This window comes from Periophthalmus magnuspinnatus, chromosome 20 (genome assembly GCF_009829125.3).
Source record: "Periophthalmus magnuspinnatus isolate fPerMag1 chromosome 20, fPerMag1.2.pri, whole genome shotgun sequence".
Lineage (NCBI taxonomy): Eukaryota > Metazoa > Chordata > Actinopteri > Gobiiformes > Gobiidae > Periophthalmus > Periophthalmus magnuspinnatus.
In genome coordinates, this window is record NC_047145.1 from 13,068,590 (window position 1) to 13,092,147 (window position 23,558).

The 23,558-nt window shown below is 37.7% G+C and overlaps 1 protein-coding gene across 3 annotated transcripts in view; it reads right to left on the reverse strand.

The window, feature by feature from the left end:
• The window catches only part of myo3a (myosin IIIA), a 55,265-nt gene that overhangs the window by 5,179 nt on the left and 26,528 nt on the right, over positions 1-23,558 (reverse strand). For 2 of the 3 annotated variants that reach the window (XM_055229959.1, XM_055229958.1), the window contains exons 5-26: positions 22,797-22,893; positions 21,844-21,960; positions 21,601-21,705; positions 20,869-20,952; positions 19,217-19,419; positions 18,244-18,342; positions 18,005-18,119; positions 16,300-16,426; positions 14,146-14,356; positions 13,088-13,235; positions 10,297-10,450; positions 9,395-9,483; positions 9,174-9,303; positions 8,281-8,363; positions 6,184-6,258; positions 5,895-6,100; positions 5,710-5,821; positions 5,319-5,481; positions 4,727-4,813; positions 4,519-4,642; positions 2,862-3,777; positions 2,018-2,153 (exon numbers count right to left, since the gene is read on the reverse strand). In XM_055229959.1, coding sequence (XP_055085934.1) covers positions 2,018-2,153; positions 2,862-3,777; positions 4,519-4,642; positions 4,727-4,813; positions 5,319-5,481; positions 5,710-5,821; positions 5,895-6,100; positions 6,184-6,258; positions 8,281-8,363; positions 9,174-9,303; positions 9,395-9,483; positions 10,297-10,450; positions 13,088-13,235; positions 14,146-14,356; positions 16,300-16,426; positions 18,005-18,119; positions 18,244-18,342; positions 19,217-19,419; positions 20,869-20,952; positions 21,601-21,705; positions 21,844-21,960; positions 22,797-22,893 — 3,581 coding nt within the window. Of the gene's footprint in view, positions 1-2,017; positions 2,154-2,861; positions 3,778-4,518; positions 4,643-4,726; positions 4,814-5,318; positions 5,482-5,709; positions 5,822-5,894; positions 6,101-6,183; positions 6,259-8,057; positions 8,100-8,280; positions 8,364-9,173; positions 9,304-9,394; positions 9,484-10,296; positions 10,451-13,087; positions 13,236-14,145; positions 14,357-16,299; positions 16,427-18,004; positions 18,120-18,243; positions 18,343-19,216; positions 19,420-20,868; positions 20,953-21,600; positions 21,706-21,843; positions 21,961-22,796; positions 22,894-23,558 lie in introns of all 3 variants that reach the window. The other variant, XM_055229960.1, reaches the window with a different exon arrangement.

Below are 23,558 nucleotides of genomic sequence, written 5' to 3' on the forward strand. Positions count from 1 at the left end.
TTATGAAACCTTGCCATAATTGTTGAAATGCTCACTGGCAAAAACAAGATTAACATTTGATGACCTTTCCCATGAAGAACAATGTGACTCAGCCCTCATTTGGCGTGTCATAAGTGATTGGTATGAAGTCAAATTTATGAGGACGGACCAAATTGGCGATGGGGAAGTGACCTGACGAGATAATGGGGGATTATTTTATAGAAGTGGAAGGCTTTGGAAATAATATGGGCAATTCATTCAGCAATATTCTTGGCAAATTTTTGTTCTCATCAAAATGTGTAAGGGGTACTCCGGTTTAAGGCTGCTGCTATTACTCATGCTATCGCTATTAAAGTTACTATTACTATTACAATTGTTATTGCTATTACTATTACTTGCTAAAAATCTTGACTTAAGAAATTAAACCTATAACCATAGGAATAATGTAATGAATTTCTTTGTGCTGCTTTGGTGCTGCCTGCCTTAATGTGTATAAGGTACACATTGCCATGGTAACTACAGTTGGAATCTATCTGTAGACCTATTATACTGGCACATTTACAGAAATGTTTATTAATGTGCATTGTAAATTAATTCAAAGAAACTAATAAATTTGTTTTACAGTTACTATTACCTTTATTGTTACTATTGCTATTACAATTACTAGTACAGTTACTATTATTGTTAGTATTACAATTACTGTTACAAGTACTACTGCAATTAATGCCAATATTATTACTGTTATCACTACAATAAGTTGGCATAATTTTAACCGTCAAACAAATTCTAATTCTGCCAAGAAGCTCCATAGTGTAAAATGAGAACTAAATAATTATATTTCTAATTCACCATTATGATTAAATGACGTCCAAACCAACAGCGAAGATGACATTCTCTCTTTTTTTTTTACCAGGCGCTGAACTTTCAATTATCTCTCCCCCTCCCTGTCCAAAGCAATTACACCTATCGCCTGTACACATCACATTTGATTTTTGATGACACGTCAGGTAGAGGAGCGCTTCCTGTTTGGGCACTTGACTCGCAGTTTTTCTGATGTAATCACAACTCACGAGGAAGAAAAGAGCACGTGGACCAGAGATAGCATCATGGGAGTACTATATTAAAGTCCCCAGCTGCCTCAATGAGCAGGCCTGGACAACACAATTCAGTCTAGTTCAGTCAAGTTCAAGATAACTATACTACGCACAAAAGTTATAGAAATTAAGCATTATAAAGTGACTTAACTATGCCTACTCGGCCCTATTCGCCTCCCCTATCAATGTAGTAGAAGATTAAGTTCACAATAGTGATCAAAATTTCAAACTCAATTTCAATACTAAGAAATAGACTTGAGATTCAATACAATTCCGATACCATGATAATAAAAAAAACCTCTTTATTAAGACAATAGAATGTCATATTCGATGTTTAATCATAGTACTTTCTTTTACCATGTGACCTTTTATCTGTGTAATCCCTCAGTCATCACTTTAGTTCCATAGTATACTAGTCAATGTGGTCTTATTCTGATACAGCTCAAGATAATTCCAAGGCTCTTCAGGAAAGGTTCATTTATGTCCTATGAATATGACTTTTTTAATGTTGATACTTGGTCAAATGAGTATCTAGTTTCAAAACTAGTTTTAGTATCGATTAGTATATGATTTCAATACTTTTGACAACTCTAATTTGTAAAGGTCTAAACTGTAGTTTCATACAGACAAGTTATATTGTTGTTTGCAGAGGATATGAATGCATAAATAATTGAAGTCATCACATTTTGGACCTACTTTTCCTGCTTCATACAGGTATGCAGCATATTAATACAAAATAATGCTACTTGCTAGTTTGTCTTTAGTGAATAGATGACAAGGACTGGTAAACCAAAGCTAGTCTGCCATTCTTAATTATGCAATGAAAAACAATGTGGAGCATATTGTAAACACATATTAACCCAGGGTCCCCTCGTGACACTGTTTTGTATTGCATCTAATGGATTATAATATGCTTTTCATCAGGCCAATCTGCCTTATCTCACCTGGTTGGGCATGCGGAGGAGCGTGGCCGTTCACTGTGTTTCCCTTCACATTGTTCTCCGGCTTTGATTGATGGCCCTGGAGCATCTCGTTCAGTTTTTGCTGCCTGCTTGCAAAATCCTGAGCTGCCTGTGAGATCTGAGCACAGACAAGGAAGCAAAACGTTGAAAATAAGAGAACAAGGAATTAGTTTATCCACAAGTATTGATTAATCTGTTTGTATAAAGTTGTCGCCTTCAGCGACTTGGATTAACTGTAATATGGGCTTTATAAATTTGACAAAGTTCTCGCACTCCCCAGGGAAAGTGTTGGGGAGCAATCTCTAGCCACAGCTGCCCTAAGGCAAACAAACAAACAAACTAAAGTCCCAGCTAATCTGCAACTACAGAGTCAAAAACGCAAGGTGGATGAACGCTGGTATGCATGAGTAAAGGTGAGGTTGACCTGTCAACCTGCAAAGTTGCCAATAATAGAAAATGCTTCCACTCATTGACTGACTCAGTATACTTCAATTGTGAGCTACTATATTTTGTGGTTTAAAGGCAAGCTGCATAACTTTTTGGTGGAGATCCCCCACCTGCTTATCTCCATGACAGCAGATGACAGTAACAGGCCAAGTTAAAGGTCAGGTCACTGGAGAGGTGAGTCCACTCAAAGTAAGAATGCATGTTTTTCAAGTCACACATTTACATTCTTTCAAGTATCCCAGACTCAGTTCCTGTTTACAGACGCCATTTTGGCCAGACATTCAATGCAACATCTCCATGGAGACAAGCAGAAAAGAAGGTGGAAGGCCCTCAACGATAAGTTTGTTAGTTTTATTAAGCAATATAATTCCTCACTCACCTCTTTAGAGAACTCCTCCAGTATCTCTGCATCATTTTGTGCACTTTGCTTGTTGGCTTTGAGGTTCTTTCTCTCTTTGTACCCTCGGAAGTTGCTCTGGATCTTGACTGCGGCCTGCTCCTCTTCCTGCTTCTCCTTCTCGGCATCACCCTCTTCTTTGCGTTCAATCAACACATCTGAAATATCTACCTCTCCTCCTTGGTCCTCCTCCTCTTTGCTCTCCTCTCCATTCTCCTCTTGAGTCTTCTTCTCCCTCTCTTCTCTCAGCTTCTTCCTCTCCTGATGTCCTCTGAAGTTGCTCTGGAGAACTGTAGCAGCCTTCTCTTCATCTAGTCCATCTTGGTCCTCCACTGGTTCTCCATCTACTTCTTCTTTTGGAGTTTCCGTCACTTCATTAGCTTCATTACTAACTTCTTCTGTTGGTTCTGCACTTTTGTCCTTCTTGGCTGGGATCTTGCCTTCTTCTTGTAGCCTCTTCCTCTCTTTGTGCCCTCTGAAATTGCTTTGAAGGACAGTAGCAGCTTTCGTCTCATCTTCCAAATTAGTATCTTGGTTTGCTTCATCACCTCCTGGGATATTCTCGATAACAGAGTCTCCTTCCGCTTCTGTGAGCTCTTCCTCTTCCTTTTCAGACGCTGTTTCTGCCTCTCCGCTGTCCCCCTCCTTTGTGGTCTCAGTTGGTATTTCTAGTTCGGCACCGGCCATAGTCTTCTTCCTCTCCTTAAACTTCTTTCTCTCCTTGTAACCTTTGTAGTTGCTCTGAAGCACCACAGCTGCCTTGGCTTCATCATCACCGTTGGATACCTGGTCTGGACTCTTCTCTTCTGGTGTTGGTTCCTCCTCCGAAGCCTTCTCAGATTCTGCACTTTGTTCTTCTTGAGCAGCTTTCTCGTTTTTTTCTTTCTCAATAGCCTCCCTAAAACATACAATAATAATAATAAACTTTTAAATTTACCTTCCTTTAGCTGTGTGACACAGCTAAAGGAATTAAAAACTCCATTAGCTGAGTCACACATTCACAAGTATCCCAGACTCAATCTCCTTTTTCTAGGCTCAATTTTGAGCACTTTTGAGATATAATATTTATATAATATTCAGTGGCTCTTAGTTCAAATGGAAAGACTGACAGATGGATTAGCCGATCAGGGATATGCATAGTTCATCCATATCAAAATAAATATGGGTGCTTACAAGGAGAAAAGAAAGGAAAAAATATCACAAGGGACTGAAAAACATTCTGGATTTCTGATTACAGAAAACATGTTTGGTTCTGACTTGAGATGCGATGGAGGGTGTGGTGATCAGACTAACCCCCCTGTATAAAAAAGAGATATCAGTCTGGATTTGCCAGGCAACTTCTACGGAAACTGTGCTTACACTCCACCACTCTGTAACCCACGAACAGCCATTACATACATTAAATATGCATCTTTAATTAAAAAAACAACAACATTTCAATTACTTGGTTTAGTGAGAGGTAAACTGCATATTTATTCCCATCTCAGTTAGCCTACTTCTTTTCCATGTTGTTAGTGTGTTTTTACTATCACCACTGAAAAATTTACCTTTCTTTTCAGTCCTTTTAAGTTGGGACCAGACTGATAATATGTTTTGAAACTGCTGACTAATCTAAATTTAAATTATTCAAATATCTAACCGTTTTCTCTGGAAGCTCTTCCTCTCCTTGTGCCCTCTGTATCGAGCCTGAATCTTTGTGGCAGCTTTGTTCTTCTCATCCACCAGCTCTTTGTATTTCCTTCTGGCAAGATAACCCCGACAAACTGCGAACAAACCATAATCCGATATGAAAAACACAACTGCCTCACGGTCTGTACATCCAAATGACTGGATCTTATTGTACTCACCGGCCTGAAACTGGATGATGAATGCCTCCAACTTGGCTTTACTTTTATCATCAGCCACTTTCTTTCGGACTTGATGACCTCTGTAAGCTGTGCGGATCAAAACAAACACGTCATAATGAATGATTGTTACAGAAAAAGTGGAAAAGAGGGAATGAGGGACAGTGCTACATATGAGAAATGATGGGGCGGGTAAACGTAAACAATGAAGTAATGACTGAGCAATGGAGGACTTTGGACTGTATATGTCTGCAACTGTTCAAATGTCTAATTGTGTTTCTGTGTCAATTCCTTTAAAGAGGGGGTGTAATTGCTAACATTGTTGTTACCATGTTACCTTTTATTGATTTGAAAATGCAATATTTGCCGAAAACACCAAATTAACATGTTTAATAAGTTTTATTTTTGTTTTTGATGTTCTGAATCTCCTCTCCCTTTGCTTCCCTATTCAAAGTGTTCTCACAACACAATCGGCCTTTTGCACAATACTTTAATGTTATTCCTTGCTGTTTTTGTTATTGTTTTGTTGACTTCTGTCTATATAAAAAACTAAATTAAAAGAATGATCGTTTCTGGGTGTGAGAGTGGTACTGACCTGACTGAATGACCAAAGCACTTTGTTCTCTCTCCTTTAACATGCGGCGGTAGCGTTTGGCAATTAACCAGCCACGCACACAGGCCTGGAGCAGGATGATGCGCTGCGTGGTCTGCTGCACCATCAGGTTCAGCTGCTCTACATGGTAATACTTAAGGAACACCTGAGAAATTGAAAACAAATGCTAAGTATAAATAATTATAATAGTAATATGTTTTAATTTTCTTTTTCAACCACAATGTAAAACAGCTGTCAACCTAAGCAAGTATATTCCTTGTATGGGACAATGGCTATGTTTACATGCAACCAATACAAAAAGAGAGAAATACCACCTTACCATTTTCGTACATAATTTGAGCCTAATTTGTATGGTGTACTGAATGCATGGTACCTTTGTCTTTCCCATGGCCCAGTTTTCCAGCTTGGCTTTCTCCAAAATGGCCGAACATGTTTCCGGTGTTGCAGGTGGCTCCTCGTTAGCATTGTAAGCCAAAATTAAATACCTATAAATCCATATTAGCATCCATATTTAGCCAAATTTTAGCCAAACTTCATGAATGTGACTGTTATCCTGACCTCTTGATGAAATTGGCAAACAGGATGCGGTGAGAGTAGCCTTGACGCCTGATCTTGGCTGTCTCCAGGACCCCCGTGTACCGCAGCTGAAGGAGCACTTTCTCCCTGTCAAAGTTGCTTGCCTGCCGGTCGTTGTTGGGTTTGATGCAGCGGACAAAATGCGGCTGTCCCGCTACCATCTTAGATAACAGGTCCATGAGAGAGTACTGGGGATAACAAGGATGGTTGAAATTTAGAAAGATCAGTAAAATAAGAGAAGATAATTTGGTTGGGAATAAATAGAAATTACTCTGAAGTAGGAGGCCACAGTTTGTGTTCTCATGTTAGTGGTTTCTCGAGGGTGGTAAGGCGTGTCTCTGTCAGACTACAGAAAAAAAACATCAAAATCAAATACTTGACTGAAATAAAAGTTCTTTGGAAGATTTACAGGTTGAGAAAGGCTTAAATAATAAACAAATGCAAATAGCAAAATGACTATGAAAAGTGTACTAATACAAATTGGGTTACACGTAGGGATGGTTTCTTAGTTATCAGTGAAGTAGGAGGATTTACCCAGATATCGGTATCCAATATTGAAAATTTGTCTGATATTTGGCACCAATGTGTTTTTTGTGTCATTCCCAGTTTGTCCTCTCATGAGTGAAAATATCCCAGATAGATACATTTTGTTATTTACAGTGAGTAGTTAATTTGCAAACTTAACTATAACATAACATACATTTGGTCCTTGCTATGGATTTTAAAAGCTTGATATCAGTATTGGCAAATATCAGTTATTGGCCACATTGGATATCGGTATCTGCTCAAAAAATAGTTGTTAAATGAGAGGAAATTTTTTAAATCACTGTATTACAGAGAGAATAGTGCATCTATTCTTCAAACAATTTCTTCTAAAAACAACGGATTGTTTTTAGAAGTTCACAGTCACCGTTTGCATGTGCATTATGTCATCACATGGCACATCAAGCAAGCTTTTTTTGTCAGGGCTGAATTCCCGAGAAGGAGACTGTAAAGAGATATGTCATCATATAATACACTGTATACAAGTCATTCTTAACATAATAATGTGCAGAATGCCAAACCCTCTAGTGGACAGGTAGTATATTACATATTCAAAACCAAAATAGCCTACTTCCTACTAGGCTTAGATAAACCTAATTGGGGACTTGTTAAGGATACACCAGGGAACAGCAAATTTAAAAGCACAAGAGCCCAGTACTGTTTGTAGAATCTAACCGCTCTGAGCTCCCTCTTAGGATCCTTTGATGAGCTTTTTTCTAAAATATGCAGATGAATTGAAATAGATTCAGGGCGCATCAAACACAGTTCCTTTGAATTGCGCTACTGTCAATTGCTTTTAGGTTGGAATAGTGCCTCAAGACTACATTTAACAGAATTGTAATCCAGTCTGCCACAGTTTAAACTAATTTGCTATCACACAGAAAGTAATTAAGTCACTGAATTAGCTACTGGTAACAGGAAAATATACTTTTTTATAGCTTTGGAAATAGTGTGTAAGGAAACAGAGAGCTAATATTGGCTAAATCAAGTTGAAATTGTAATTCTGAAACTATTCTGCTACCACTGGTCACCACAGGACATAGAGTTATGAAACATTGGCCAATTCCATTTTGCTTAGTTTAATTTAATTGAGAACATAGTGGCATCTTGAAGGTTGGCTGTTTTTTGGATCATGCTACACTACACAAATCTTTAGACAAAGGGGAGACTGTTATTAAAGGGCCTGTGCCTGATTTTCATGGATTTGAGCAAACTCTGGCCCTGGTACAGATATATTGTATAAGCAGCTCTTGACATCCACTGTGTAGCCTACTGTCTGTCTCTGATTATATAGTGTTTTATTTTCCGAGAATCAAGTGTGTGGTAGCATGCTAACAGGTAGCTTTACAGTGACAGCAAAACTACTGTCTGACCTCTGAAAGTTGTGAAAAGTGCTTAGAAATGTATTGTGGTGAATAAGGTAAGTGAGGAATAACTTTGGACCACCACAAACCTTTTAAAATGAACTAGTTCTGTTTTTCATGTTCTTAAGACAGAAAAAAATCAGGTACAGCAACTTTAAGGATGTACTTTTTGAAATTTATGCTTAACCAATTTCGACACGACACAAGTACTGCTACAACTATCTGAAATACAATTTACCTGAATGAAAGAACAAGACCTGTACAAAGAAAGTACCCCCATCTTTCAGAGCAGAAAAGCAGAGAAAAGGAGAAAGGAGAGAGTTTATTAAAGTCACCAAGAACAGAAAGTGTAATTAAAGTAAGAAATAAAAATGAGAATGGAAAACTGAAGAGGAATTCATTGAAATACCTCATCACATAAAGTTATAAAGATAAGTGAACAGGGACAGTAGTGTGAGTACCTTGGAGAGGTTGCTGGTGCGTGTCGTGCCTCGCGGGCTGCGCAGTGTGTTTATGCCTTTGCCCTTGGTGTGGGCAAGGTTACCTGGGAAATAAACAGAGGGACAAACAGTTAGCAGAGTGGCCCTAGGGACACACTGGAATACAGCTCATACAATGTTAGAAGTGCTTTAATGAAAATATCAATAGTTTTATTCTGGTGTTCTGGTAAGGTCCAAGCTAGGGCTGCAAGATCGATCAAAATTGAATCAAAACTGCAATTAGGATGAATGCAATTAGCAAATTAAAAGTTTCCTCAACAAACAATAAAATATACTGCCTTATTCTACATAAAACTGTTAACCCTGTAGTTTAGATCAGTACAAACATGTTCTGAGATACATGTGATTCTTGTAATTGTCAGTTTATATTTCTTTTTCTCATTTCTCTTGGATCTATTGAACAGAATCTTATTTTTTTAAATGTAAGTCACAAATCTAATTGCAATCACAATGTCACAAAAATCTACAAGTGGAATACTACACCAACTATTCAATTGCATATGTGGTGTTTGAATAGCATTGCCTACAGTTCCTAGTCCTGTTTTGGCAATTTTAGTACAAAGTGACTGCTACAATTTCAAGTACTAGGTGATATCACACGAGACTGCCCTGATTACAGCCAACCAAATATGGTTTTGGGTGGAGTTTAGGGGTTTAGTCTCACTTTAATTTAACATTTTTCCCAAATGGTTCAGCGCTAGTCTAAGCCACAGGGACATCCTGAGAGACTCTTAGCGCTATTATGTGATTACTGCTACTTGTATTTGGTAGCTGAAAGAGCGGAGGACTAAAAGGTTAACAATGTCCCACTGTAATACTAATACTGGTGGCAAACACACTGCTGCAGTTCAGACCTGTTATGGTGAGTGGATGAGTGACGAGTTTGCAGATAAGCGTATTCTCCGAGGACCTCAGTAACAGGATAATGTCGGCTGGTAGCGTGTCTCTGTTCTTTGCCAAAAAGCCGGCTGCGTTGTAAGTGACCTGATAGGTTTGTAAAAATAAAGTGCACTACTGGTCAAATATAGTTAATATAGTGTTTATGAAGTATCAGTTGTAAATGTCAGTGTATTACCTTTCCTGCATAGTGAGTGATACCAAAGCCCAAGTCGACTCTCATTGGACGCCAGAAGCTTTTGGCCTTGAGGTTACATTCAAATTTCTCTGACACAAAAAACACAAAAAAATGTTATAGCCGAGCAATTAAACTTTTCTGGTGGAAGGTCCATCTGTGTTTGCTTCACATAAAAGGTTCCATGTTTTTGCATTAAAATCTATCTCCATTTAGACACTACCAAGTTACAGGTCAGATATTTGGAGATGGACCATGCTCACACTAAGAAAGCCTGTTTTTAGGTCAGAAAGATTTCTGTAATTGAATAAATGAAACATTGATATGTTGAATGTCATATTGTGGAACATTGCAGGGAAAAGCCATAACACCTCCATGAAAACAAGCACTTCGCAGACCCCACTAGTGTTGCCGTGATACTAAAATCTCAATTTATGGTTCCATAATGGTCCATGTGCTTATACAAGTTTATGTGCTGATACAGTTCAAGATCATTCTAAAGCAAATCAGGAAAGGTTCATGTCTGTCCTGTGACGTATGTTTTTTAGTAGCGATACGTGCTGAAATTAGTTCATTAGTTCTAGTTTCAATACTAGTTTTAGTATCGATTAGGATTTTCAATACTTCTGACAGCCTCAGACCCCACACCACAAAAGTTACTTAGTGCCTCATTAATTAATATACACTTATGCATAACACAAATGACATGTATTTTATGAGAAGCTTATCCATATTAAATAAATCAATAAATGCCAATTATGTAACTCAAATGAGAACATCAACACCTGCACAACAATAATGCTGAATAGTGTTGCACTCTTCAGCACTGTTGTAGCCTCTGAATGCTAAAGATACACAGTGCATGGGCAGACTTGTCTTGTCCCGCATTAGCTCAAGGCACTGACCTACAAGCGTCTGATCAGTGGCCTGTGGGAAGCGGCTCTCCTCGTCCAGCAAAGAGAGCATACCCATGGGCTTCTGCAGGAACAGATCCAACAGAGGCCTGTTGTCCTCGTACTCGATCATGCGTGCGTCCACCTCCTCATTTAGGTACTCCTCCTGCAGGCAAACATCACACACAGTCAATGCAGGTTCTTCTATATCTATAGACATATTATCATTTACGAGCAAATTTTTCTGTAATATGTTATAATAACTATGCCTTATTAGCTTTAAAAGACTTAATTCATAACAAACAAGTTTATTAAGAATAATTCAGGCCTAGTAACTACTTCATTAATACTTTAACTCTTGACCTCTTAATTAAGTACTTTCTAAGCCTGAATCATTTGTAATAGACTACTCATTCATACGTCTTTCCTTTATTAATGCCAATTAAAGCCCCAGTATGTAACTTTGCAGTTACATACAGTAACAGTATGTCCTTTGCCAAAAATAAGACTAAAATAAAAACATGCTTTTTTTCATGGATGTGCTTATTGCATTGAAAAACAAAGAAAACATGCATCCTTACTGTGAGCCAGCTTTTTATTTTCATGGAATCATGCTGTTGACTTTCCAACCCCAGAAAGTTACATGCTGTCACTTTAAGGCGTAGTTATTATAGAGTGTAACCAAGTTTTCTGAATCATATCTTCATTTTTGGGGGGGCACAGAATAAGCAATCATATAGTTAGGAATGGCAATATGCAAAACATTTTTTAGAGCCTTGGTTTAGATTGTATTATGAATCGTGCAGTTAGTATTATTTTATATGCTATTAAGAGGTAATTTAAGCGATGTTTGCGTTTGTGAGTTCACACCTCCGTCTCAATATCAGTGGTTGAATCCACCAGTTACTTGACAGCATGAGAAAGTATGACCAATAGGAGGAATAGGAGGGGCTGTATTATACATAAAAGTATTGAATCATATTGTCTCAAGATCAGATTACAATTCATTTTTATCACCATATCCAGCTCAGTTCAGTTAAGTTACATAATCACAGTTTTTAAAAAATCGATCGGAGCAGTAATCACAATTATAATCAGATTAATTTAATAGGCCTACATTCAGGCAAGGTAATATTAATTGAACTTTGAAATGAGCAGCAAGCATGTTACACATTTTGAGATTTGATCTGCCTTCTGTTCTGATTTAAGCATTCATGCCAAAGCATTTTAACAGCCTATCTGATGTATTATGATATTTGCTTGCAATTGGATTAATTATAAGGCTTTTGTGAGATATAGTGCAGCAGAAATCCTGTCCTATTAACTCAGAGATGCTAGTATGAGTCAGCTATGCTATTCTGAGAAGGAAAAAGGACGAAACAGGAACAAACAACATCAAATCAGAGCGGGCAATCTAGCATGAAATTCACAGTGTGAGCGGAATGAGCAGCGCACTGGGAAACCTACAGGAGGCCGAAGAGATAACTAAAACATGCTAGACTTCAGACATATAAGGTACAAATAGATGATGGCATTTTGAAGGTAGAGCAAGAGTATGTTTTATATACTGGCTAATTATAGGTATACTAGTTAACTCATCAACCTTCTTGTCTCCATGAAAATTTCACTGTTATACCTGAAATATTCCGCAGTATGGCATTATGCTTTTTTCATTATATTGCTTCAAAGGTAACTTGAAAAACAAGCATTCTTACTGAGAGCAGGTTCGTTTCTCCAGAGATCTGACCTGTAACCTGGACTGAGGGTGTCTGCTGCTCTCTCCATGGAGATAGATATGTCCAGTGATGTGGGAAATACTTTGAAAATGTATTTAGTTACAGAATACTGAATAGCTGCATTCAAATGTATTTTATAATGTATTCTAATACATGGTCCAATCAGAGTACTGTATTCTGAATACTTGGAATGCTTTTCCATCAAGTTGTATTTAAATTATAGTGTAAACACACAGCATAGGATTAAAAATGGCTTTATATTTGTTTCACCATTTGTCATGCATTTCCTTTCATTAATTGGAGAAGGAAAAATCACACATGCACTAATAACGTGCAGTCCGAAGCCTGAATTATGTGATCAAGTACTGCAATGTATTCCTTTGATTTTAAGTACCGGTAACTGTATTCTGAATACCACCAAATGTACAGTACTGTGACTGTGCCAGAATACTGTCAGTTACTCAAAATTTGTATTCTGAATATTATGTATTACATGTACATGTATTGAGTTATTTCCCAACACTGTATATATTTAATGCCATAACACATGTGGCAGATTCTACATCAGAAAGTTACATAGTGCATATTTAAGTGGATTATTTTAGGTTATGTAAATCTGATCTTCACATTGTATAATTCTCATATGGCAAGTCCATAAAGTGCTGTATAGGGCAGTGTATTTCCAGGCCGGGTGCCAACAATACCCCAGAGTGAGTTTAATGCTAACTGTCTCCCACTCCTAATTGACCCTCATTGGCGTGTGATTTATTGTGCCCCTCTATGGGTGAGACCAAATCATTTAACATTAGCAAACCATTCTGTAAAGCCCCAAAGGCTACAAAACACCCACGAGAGCACATAAAGACTTGATCGCCACGCTCATTTCGCCCCGTAAATAAAGACAGCAGCACATTTTACCCTTGCCATATTCCTTAAAGCGTCCAGTGACAAATGATGGCACACAGTAGCCATTTACATAGAAATGAGCTAGTACCAAGGTGAAAAATGCAGGCAAAGTTTCTCGCAGGACAAATTTGGAGTGCTAAGGGCAGTGTTGATGACCTCACCTGCTCCCAAGCAAAGATGTGCTGGTTGAAGTAGAACTGGATCTGTTCGTTGGCGATGTTTATGCACAGTTGTTCAAAGGAGTTTTTCTTAAAGTTCTCAAAACCGAAGATGTCCAGAATGCCGATGTTTATGCTCTTGTCATCGTCCCTGAACATGATTAGAGAAAAAGTGTTAGAAATTTGAACTATTGCTTTTTGCTTATTTTCATCAAAGTACTAACCAGGCCTGACCCTTGCTTACCTTCCGAGATCAGACAAAATCAGGCATTAGTGGTATGGCCGTAAGCATATAAATTCTTAAAAATGTTTAACTTTTCACAATTAATTCTTCCATACTTGCTATGCTAAAACAACATTGGCTTCCATCCTGTGCTGGTAATCACTATGGCTGCATGTTTTTGGAGGAAAAAAGTACTGTGATTATGTATTTAGATTTGCAATATAGGTTTCAACTCTAGGATTCAGTTAAGATTGCACATTGTAAGCAACTTCAGTAGAATTGAATGCAAACTGAAATATGAGCAGGACAGTTAATATAAGTGTAAACTGCACTTCCAGGCGAGCTACCTAGATCTATCTATGTGGTATCACAAAAATCATCTGTACACATCCTACTGCAGATTTTAGAATGATGTTAGTCGAGGTCTGAATGGTATTTACAACTCTATGAAAAAGAGATTTGATAATTGCTCCATCTCAAATTGTGATTTCAATTTGATGGTAATATATCGTACAGCCCTAGTAAATACTAACAAATACTCTTATACTCTTTCACTATCTTAAGGTGGCTGATGGTAACTTGGGCAACATCCACTACAATAAAAAGGTGTTTCTTGCAATTCATGGCCCATATTGGTGATTTAATTGAAATGATAATAATAATAACCTTGAGAAAAAAAAAGAAAAAAAAGATTATATTCCACTAATTGAAACCCCAATTGGAACATTCCAATAGCTATTCACTCCCTGTACAATTATAAAACCAATTGTGATCTTGCTTATTACTACTTTTCTTACAATAAAGCATTACTCCTGACATGTGCTGAGTCATTCCTCACCCTTGCTGGCTGTCGGGCCGCAGCAGAGAGTTGATGCGGTTGACAATCCAGCTGAAGAGGCGTCCGTACAGAGCCTTACTCATGGCATCCCTCACCACCGTGGCCTTCTCCACCGTGTTGTTCCTCACGATGGTCTCCCCCCGAGCCACCACGCAGTGAGTGGTGAGAGCCTCCTGCAGCTCGTCTGAACGGATGCAGAGCAGAGAGGCGACTGTGAAGAGAGACAAGGGCAAATAGTAAAGTACCTATATCGACTTATCATTCAATACATGTCAAATGGGACAACCACTTTTGGGGGTCCATATTTATCGCGGGTACATTTTCTTTGTACTAGTGCAGACATTTTTGTTATTTTTCTGCAGTACAGTGAGATCTGAGCTGCAGAGTGTTGAATTTTGAATTTCTCTGACTAGTGCCCAGAGTCAGGACTAAACATGGGGAATCAGCAGTTCAGTTTTCTGCAGCTAAAACCTGGAACAGTTCAGTTTAGCTGTGCATATGAGTGAGAGATTTTTATTCTGCACTTTTCTCCTTTAATGTAAATTTTATGATGGTTACTTATGTTTTGATTTGTCTTTCTTATTTTGTAAAGCACTTAGAATTATCTTGTGTATGAATTGTGCTATACAAATAAACTTGCCTTTCCTTGCCATTATAGATCCAAAATAACTACTTAAGTGCATGCTGTTATTTACCGTATTTTTTGCAGCTCATGTGTTGGGACATGTCTGGCACTGCAGGATTTGAGTCCCTGACACATAGTGTGTTACTGATGGTAGCCTTTGTTACTTTGGTCCCACCTCTCTGCAGGTCATTCACTCGGTCCCCCCATGTGGTTCTGGGATTTTTGCTTGTGATCATTTTGACCCCACGAGGTGAGATCTTGTGTGGAGCCTCAGATCGAGGGAGATTAACAGTGGTCTTGTATGTCTAATAATTGCCCCCACAGTTGATTTCTTCACACCAAGCTGCTTATCTATTGCAGATTCAGTCTTCCCAGCCTGGCACAGGTCTACAATTTTATTTCTGGTGTCCTTTAACAGCTCTTTGGTCTTGGCCTTGACTGTTTGAGGTTGTGGACAGGTGTATTTTATACTGATAATAAGTTCAAACAGGTGCCATTAATGCAAGTAACAAGTGGAGGACAGAGGAGCCTCTTAAAGAAAAAGTTACAGGTCTGTGAAAGCCAAAAGTCTCGCTTGTTTGTAGGTGATCAAATACTTATTTTACTGAGGAATTTATCAATTAATTCATTAAAAATCCTACAATGTTATTTTCTACATTCTTTCTGGATTCTCTCCCCCATTCTGTCTCTCATAGTTGAAGTGTACCTATGATGAAAATTACAGACCTCTTTCATCTTTTTAAGTGGGAGAACGTGCACAATTGCTGGATAACTAAATACTTTTTTCCCCACTGTACTTCAACAATATATCACGTTATCGTGACAGGCCTAACGATGATAGTCAGTATTATTAAACCAGAATAGATATCCCTTTGCATTTGACCCACTCTTCAATGCTTTCTGTAGCCAGGACCTTGGTCCATATGTATTCAGGGTAGATGAGTAAGTAGAGTAAAAATGCCATATGTGGTCCAAAAATCAAATCTAGTGAGACATTTTTCCTTTGAAGAGAGTGAGAAAACCACTGCGCCATTAAGCAAATGTACTACATAAGAAATATAGAGATATAGATTAATTGAATGGAGAATGGGAGTAATGAAAATGGACAAGAGAACAATATTGGTAAAAAGGTCAAATTGAATTGTTGTTTTTTGTGTATGTATGTATGTATGTATGTATTTATGTATATATAACTTGTATTCATTTGTATAAGAGTGTAGTAGGCTGTGCTCATGTTAAAACAACCATACATGAATAGAGATTTACAGTCTGGAGGTCCTTAAGAGAACAGTGAAAAAGAAAAAAAAAAAAACATCCCAAGTAACTCAAAGTATAAGCACTTTTATATAAAGATAGTATTCCTATGCCAGCACTGCACATTCAAACACTATACATATCCCTCATATTTAGTTTCACTCCATTTGCACTGAATTTAACAGAGAGCTCGAGGAGGGAGGGCTCGTTGTGAGAAAGAAACCCAGAGTCACGTTTGGTTTGACGTCAGCACTACATCAGCCGCAGCCTCTCACCATTCTCCAGCACAGAGATGTTAGAAATGTCGCTTTTGTCTGTCTGGTGCTCTGAGGCCACTGCGGAAAACTCAATATCCCCGGAGTTGAGGATGGCGGCGAGGATGCTGTAAACACTGCCCAGCTCCTGCCAAGAGAAGAACAAGGAGCAGCATATAGAGCTTAATGGGCTGAGACACTTTGTACTCAATGATTTCCTATAGCTACTTACACTGTGGGTTGTCCTGGTGCTTTACCTCAAAATCAGAATAATTTGTACACCATTGTTAAAGCAATTTTTTGCACAGAATTGCACTTTATGTAGGGATATTTTAGTTGACCTAGTTTAGTAAGGCGAAAACTGAAGAAAAAAAAACAACACATGTCCAATGGTAAGTATACTGAGTCAGATTTTAAAGGGGACACATGCTAAATTAACTAATGAGCATTTAGCCATGTTATAATGCTGTTTCCTCATCATTACTCAGAATTGAATTTTGATTGATTCATTGATTCACTGAATGTTTGTGTAATCCTGTTCTGAATTTGAGGCTCAGAAAATTCCAGTTTTCACCTACCCCTTATCCCAGCCCTGATCTCTGTACTTAGTTGTGAATACTCAAATTTCAGTCTTTGGTTTATACACATAGGGTTCTAAAATGTCACATAGCCACTTTTGAAAAATGAAAATCCGCTGCTTGCTTTCCTATCATTTTTGCAGTCAATGGTCCTATTTCTATTGTGCAGCTGTTTCAGATCATAATTGCGGTTTACAATTAACAAAATGTATTTAAACTCTGGCCTTTTGTCTTGCAGCCTCAGCTGAGATGTTCTTTAAATTTCACTATTCAATTGTTACTGTAGATACACAGGCTTTAGTTAGTTCTGTTGCCTATTATTAACAAAAATATCCTTTGTGCATAAGCAACCCAACATGGTGCACAGTGTTCCTGGACTGGTGTGCGCATATTTACCCTCACAATGGATGCTTAAGTTGCATACATAGAAAAGAAACAGATTATGTTGGGAGAGATTTCTTGCACAACAATATGACAAATACTGTAGCTGGAGCCGCACCGAGTGATTACAAGATAAGTGCTATTGACGTGCAGATCCCAGAGGCAATCACTTGTTTGGGCCTCATTAGCTTCCACAGTGCTGCAGCTCTGTGCTCCATCACTAAGTCACTCAGTGTGCCCAAAGAGCGGCCACAGTCTGAAGAATACTTGGGCTAAAAACGCTGATTATCAGGAAAAGTACAGGAAAGATTATGTCATATGGATTTAAATGCTGTTTCTAAAGTTATGTATATTGCACGGTTTCATGGGCCTTCTAGCACATGTCTGAAAACTTGTTATTTGGATGTTGAGGTTGCAAAAACTTTTGTTTGGTTTGGGTCTCTATGAAAAGGAACCCTAACTCCTTAAATAGGTTGTTTGAATCATTGTTAAAGGCACTGCAGGAGATTGTTACTCTTAATCATTAACTAAACTATCACTATAAGTTACCCTAATTATTCCTAAAAAATAGTATCCACTTGTCCCTTTTGTTTATTTTTATTTAGTTGATAAAGTAAAAACTAAACAAAATGGCTAAAACTATTTGAAAAGTACAGGTATTTTGTATTTGTTTTTGTCAGCAATAACTATGCATTGACAAAAACTATGATGAAATACAATACATTAGTCAACCAAATAAATAGTGGTACCCCAATATGCGAACTTACCTCAAGGGTGAATCCAATGACTTTGAAACACTGCTCCACGGCATCGAACTGCTCCTTGTACGAGGTGTTACTCACGATGTCAGGCCCTAATTTAATGTGCTCATTAAACAGGTATCTGTAGAGGCGAAACACAGGAAAAACAACAAGATTACCCCCTGAATCATTGGAAAGGGGGGTTTTTCAGAAGCAGTGGAGGAAAATAACAGGCTTAGAGAGGGGCCAAAGTGCGTCAAACATACTTAGGTATTTTGCTGTCAGAGAGCTTGTAGTGGGCGAGTTTCTTTCTGTCAGCCAGGCCGGCATAGATGTAGTAGAAGATGTGGAAGTTTCTCTCACCACTGCAAAGAAGAACAAAAACATGCAAATATGTAAATAGATTGTTTTCATAGTTTGGGGTTTTAGAAGATGTCACAACATTCTTTAGGCTAATAATAATTTATACAGGTAGGAAGCAGCAACAATTATTAGATATAAAATACAGTTCTTAGTTCTAGTCACAAATAGAAATTATCATTTTAGACATTTGTGAATTTGCCTGAAGACCATCAATACTATGGCAAGCCAGACCTACCAAGATTAGACCTATACACACAATAACATCGTTTGAATGTCAATGTTAAATATATTCAGACTTTTGAGTGCTGTGGCCTTTGTAACTTGTAACAAGAGAATTTGAAATGACAGTAATCCATCTTGACTGATTGGGTTCGATTATCTCCACATAACTGTCCATTAAAGCCAGTGAAAAGTCTGTCGGCTCTGGGCATTCAGCCACAATGCCGTCTGACCCAGCATCTGTTTTAATGAAAAACCCAAAGTCCACCTTTGATGTTCTGCTAAGGACACTTGTGAGAGCAACAATCTTTGATCAAACAGGAAATAAGCTAGTCCCTGCACTTGACCTGGTTCAGTCCCCAGACACGCGATAAGAAGAAAAGATAGATTGACTGGTGCAGGCTGGAGGCAAATGCCAGTGCTTTTCAGATGGAAAGGCAGAGGTTAGGAGAAGAAAGGCAGGCTATTACGCACTGATCCCTAGCAGCCGTGATGAGAAATAACCCGCTTTGCAATATTCTCTTCAAAAAAGACCACAGACTTGATTAAAATATCTTAGAATGTCACTGTCAAATGAAGGTTGGGGTTGTAACAAGCAAAGACATGTGAGAAGAGGTCTGGACAAAACCACAAAACACAAGATGATAGTGTAATTACGTGGCTTGGTGGATGACGCGGGACTTCTCAAGCAGGTATTCGGACATCTGAGCCCCCACCACGGTTCCCCCGGTGGTGAACTTCATCTCTAAGTATTTGCCAAAGCGGCTGGAGTTGTCATTGATGGCAGTGCATGCATTTCCAAAAGCCTCCACCAGATTGTTAACCAGCAGAATCTTCTCCTGCAGCGTCCTGTTATCTGCCTAAAAAACAGAATAGGTTTGCATTACAACATTCTAGCATGTCTATAGTTTAAGAATGAGCTGGAGGACAGGTCAGAGTTCTCTAGAGGAATTTACTGTTGAATTGTCAGATTGTAGATTTGTTGACCTGGTTTATGGTTAATATCTCTGTATTTACTGGGCTTATCCACATGAAACAAAAACTGGCAAGATGTTCCAGTCTTCGCTGTCACAAGAAATGAACAAGAGTGAAATAAATTTTTCAGTTTCAGAAAGTGGTGCCATTATTCTATGCTAAAGATTGTCAGTTGAAAGGACTTTAAGCCATAATTCAGTTCAAGTTTATTTATACAGCACATTTTAAAACAACTTCAGCCACCCAAAGTACTTCACAAAGTCAACAAAAAACAAATATACCCTCCTAGGGCCCGAACTCTTGCATGGCATGCTTCATTAATTTATCTTTGTTATTTGGGCTAATTGGGACCTGATGAGTGTAAAAAGAAAAATAATTATCTTTTTACATTATGAGAAAAATTATGTCCACATATGGGGATATTCGTTCTACATTTTAATCATTTAGGTAGAACACAACAACGTCACATTTGAATAATGATTTGCAAAATCTAACTATACTAGTGCCTGAACACAGCAACATTTTTTCTGAGTGTTAAAAAAAAGAAAGAGAAACAATAGTGACACTTGGAACAATGTGGCTCATTTGAAGTGCTGCTAACAGGTGCAGGAAGACATATGCCTTTAACAAAGTCCATCTTAACTCTAAACTATAATGCGTCATAGTCTTCTGTCACCATTAAGTGACAGTTTAATGACCTCATATGTGGACACCAGGACCTTGTGGAGAAAAAAAAAATGTATTGTGGCCTAGACAGCTCAAATTGTGCTGTCCACATATGTGGACACCAGGTCCTAGGAGGATAAAGATAATATGATACATAGGAAAAGTACACTAAAACACCAAGGTATCCTGTCTAGCTAGTATTAAATGCCAGGGAGAACAAGAGGGTTTTCTGCCTCGTCTTAAACTGCATTAATATGGCATGTTTTTGGGGCCAATCTCTAAGAATGATGAGGTTCAACACTTGTAGATCTTAAGTTTGATTATTCCTTTAAAAAACAGTGAATTTCCTATAGTATCCCCTGTGATCCACCTGAAATCATAACTTCATCAAATTTTAGAAAGTGAACACAACCTATTCCACACGCTATTAAAGTGGGCAATGCAAGATATTTTGTGAAATAGATTTATTCATTAGGTTAGAAATTGTGATTGACAGGGGCTGGAGGTACAAACTGACGTGTCCCTGCAGTACATAATGGTTTAGCTGACACATCAAGCTCTCTGAATGTGCAATCAGAACTGATACTGTGAATGTAATTGTGTTTCTCCACTAATGGCAAATGCCTCCATATTCCAGGGTATGTAAACTAGTTTGCTGATGAACTCACCTTTCCAAGAAACGTGAGCTGCTGCACAAGGAGATGGGCACTTTCTGTTTTCCCTGCTCCGCTTTCTCCACTTATCACAACACACTACAGAAAAAGGACATTATATTAGCACTTTTGATGAATATTACATATATTCATGAAATTACAAAAGTTTCCAATTCTTTTTTCTTCTGTTGGCTATCAGTCATATCTTTGCATTGAGAAGGTATTTACAGGAATACTCTTAATGTATTTTTTTCTAATAATGAAATAGGATGGTCAGTATACTGGTTAGGTTAGTATTTCACCATATTGTGATGGCCTGCAACAAGTAATTGGAATAATTATAACTAGAGGACTATTGAAATAATTTTATTCCTATTTTGTTCATTGTTATTGGCCTGAAATAAAAGTCTCCAAACACACACCAAAATATCTTTTATAACGAAGACTATGACCTGATTACATCAAAAAAGTAAGAAAGAGACATTTTCTGATTTTCAGCAATAATTAATATATTTATTTATTTGTAATTGTTTTCTTTGTAATGTACAATAAAAATAATATAAATAAAATACAAAATTTTATAAATAAATTTTAAAAAATTTACAATTTAAAATAACTTCTAAATTACTACTAAAATAATAGTTGCAGCTACTATATATTTTTGTTTCTGAATATTTATATATATACACATCACTATTTCTCATTGACCAGAAGCTTAATGATCACTTTACCTGACAAACACCGTACCTGATCTGTATTCAGCGTCACCATTGAGTGATACGCGATGTCTGCCACTGCAAATATGTGCGGTGGATTGGCTTTGCGCTTCGCTCCTATGTACATCTGAGAATACTGAAGAGGAAGAACAACCATTACCCCCATTACTGAGCTACCATACACTGACCTAGAGCATGGATCAAATATATGATCCTGTGTCAAACTGAAATCCATAAGCTATCATTGAGACATATTATGGCTCTGTCTACAGACCTCAGGAGTGTAAATGTCCATCGGATGAAATGGATTGACTGCAATGAGAATGTCCCCCACATAGGTATAGATCTCGTCCCTCTCATAGCGGTTTTGAAGGTGGTCCGTGACGGTGTTCTGAAAGACACATAGTTATAACATGATATAAGATTGCAAACAGAGGAGGGAGGGGAAAGCTGCCTCATTAAAATCCTTATGTACATTTATTATTCTATGTCCTGCCTGAAGACATGGCATCAGTGTTATCTTCATGTGATTGATTTGGTCCCCGAGTTAAGGTAGGTGGATCAACAACAGCCCAGATCTTTGTCTTGAGGAATGGCGTAAATATCCGCTGGCGAGTTTGTGTATCAGTCAATCTATTCTAGCGCACACGTTTGATGGATTTTGCACTTAGTGATCGTGGATGACATGACTGATCATTAAAAAAATAAGTTAGCCATGGGCATTTATAAGCATGTGGTGCATCTAAATGATTTCTCAAATCATTACAGAAATAAATACATGGTTTTAAATAGATCTGTGTTTTTTGCACTATATAACTTTTCAGGTGAAGGGTCCACCACCTGCTTTTCTCCATGAAGATTTTATTGCTTTTCTCCATGATGTTATTGCTTTTCTCCATGAAGATGTTATTGTTTTGCCTGGAAAGTTCCACAGTGTTCCAGAGTAAATGTATCTTTCCCCATGCATGTCACCAGGCCAAGTTAGAGGTCAGATTTGTGTATTTAAATTTTTTAGGAATAAAAACAAGTGTAACTGAATAAATGCAAAACATAGATAAGTTTAATGCCGTACTGTGGAACATCCTAAGTACAGCAGTTATATCTCCCTGAAGACAAGCAGAAAAGTTACATAATGCACCTTTTATCATAAATCACAAAATACTTAATTAATACTTAATAATACTTAATAATTAAAATGTGTTATGTTTTATTCTACTATATTCATACCTCGTCTAATATTTCGAGAGTAGCAAGGTCCTCCAACTCGTCTGGGTCGCTCTGGTTCTTCATGTGGTTGCCCTTTTTGGTGTGGATGCGTTCATGCCTACAATCAAGATTATGAACAAACCAAGCTTTATTCAGAGCAGTGAACCATAAGTTATTACATTATGTAAATGGAGGAATACTGTAAGTAATTTAGATTCAAAACCATTCTCCTAGTGTCTATGCAGTTGCTCTGGCTTTTGCTGCTAAAGGGGTAAGATGGGACAAAGTAATTGGTTGTGGTTAAAATATAAAGAAACAGAAAATATAATTCTAGACAGGACCCAATTTGACAATTTTAAGCATTCATGACAGTTCACCCCATGGCCCTTTGCAGACTTTAAAATAGAATATTTTTTCATAGATTTTCTACAACCAAATAGGCATAATCTGCTACCGTATGAAAAAGTTTTGTTTTTTGTTCAGGGATGTATGCAGAGTTCATTTGCAAATTATCAAGCCAAATCTCAAAGTGTTTCCTTTAATAAAAAAGTAAAACAAAGATTTGGACATTTGCAAATGGAATATTCATGTATGCTAGTCTTGTGTTTCATACATAGAGACTTCTGCACACAGAAGTTTAAAGTTCTGATGCAGAGGTGTCTAGGCTTGAAGTATTGTATATTCTGTAAATGTATATGTTTATCCCTATAATAAATATATTTAACTTTTATCTATTTTTATAAATATTTTGACATGGAGCCAATCAACCACTGCAGCTCGTAT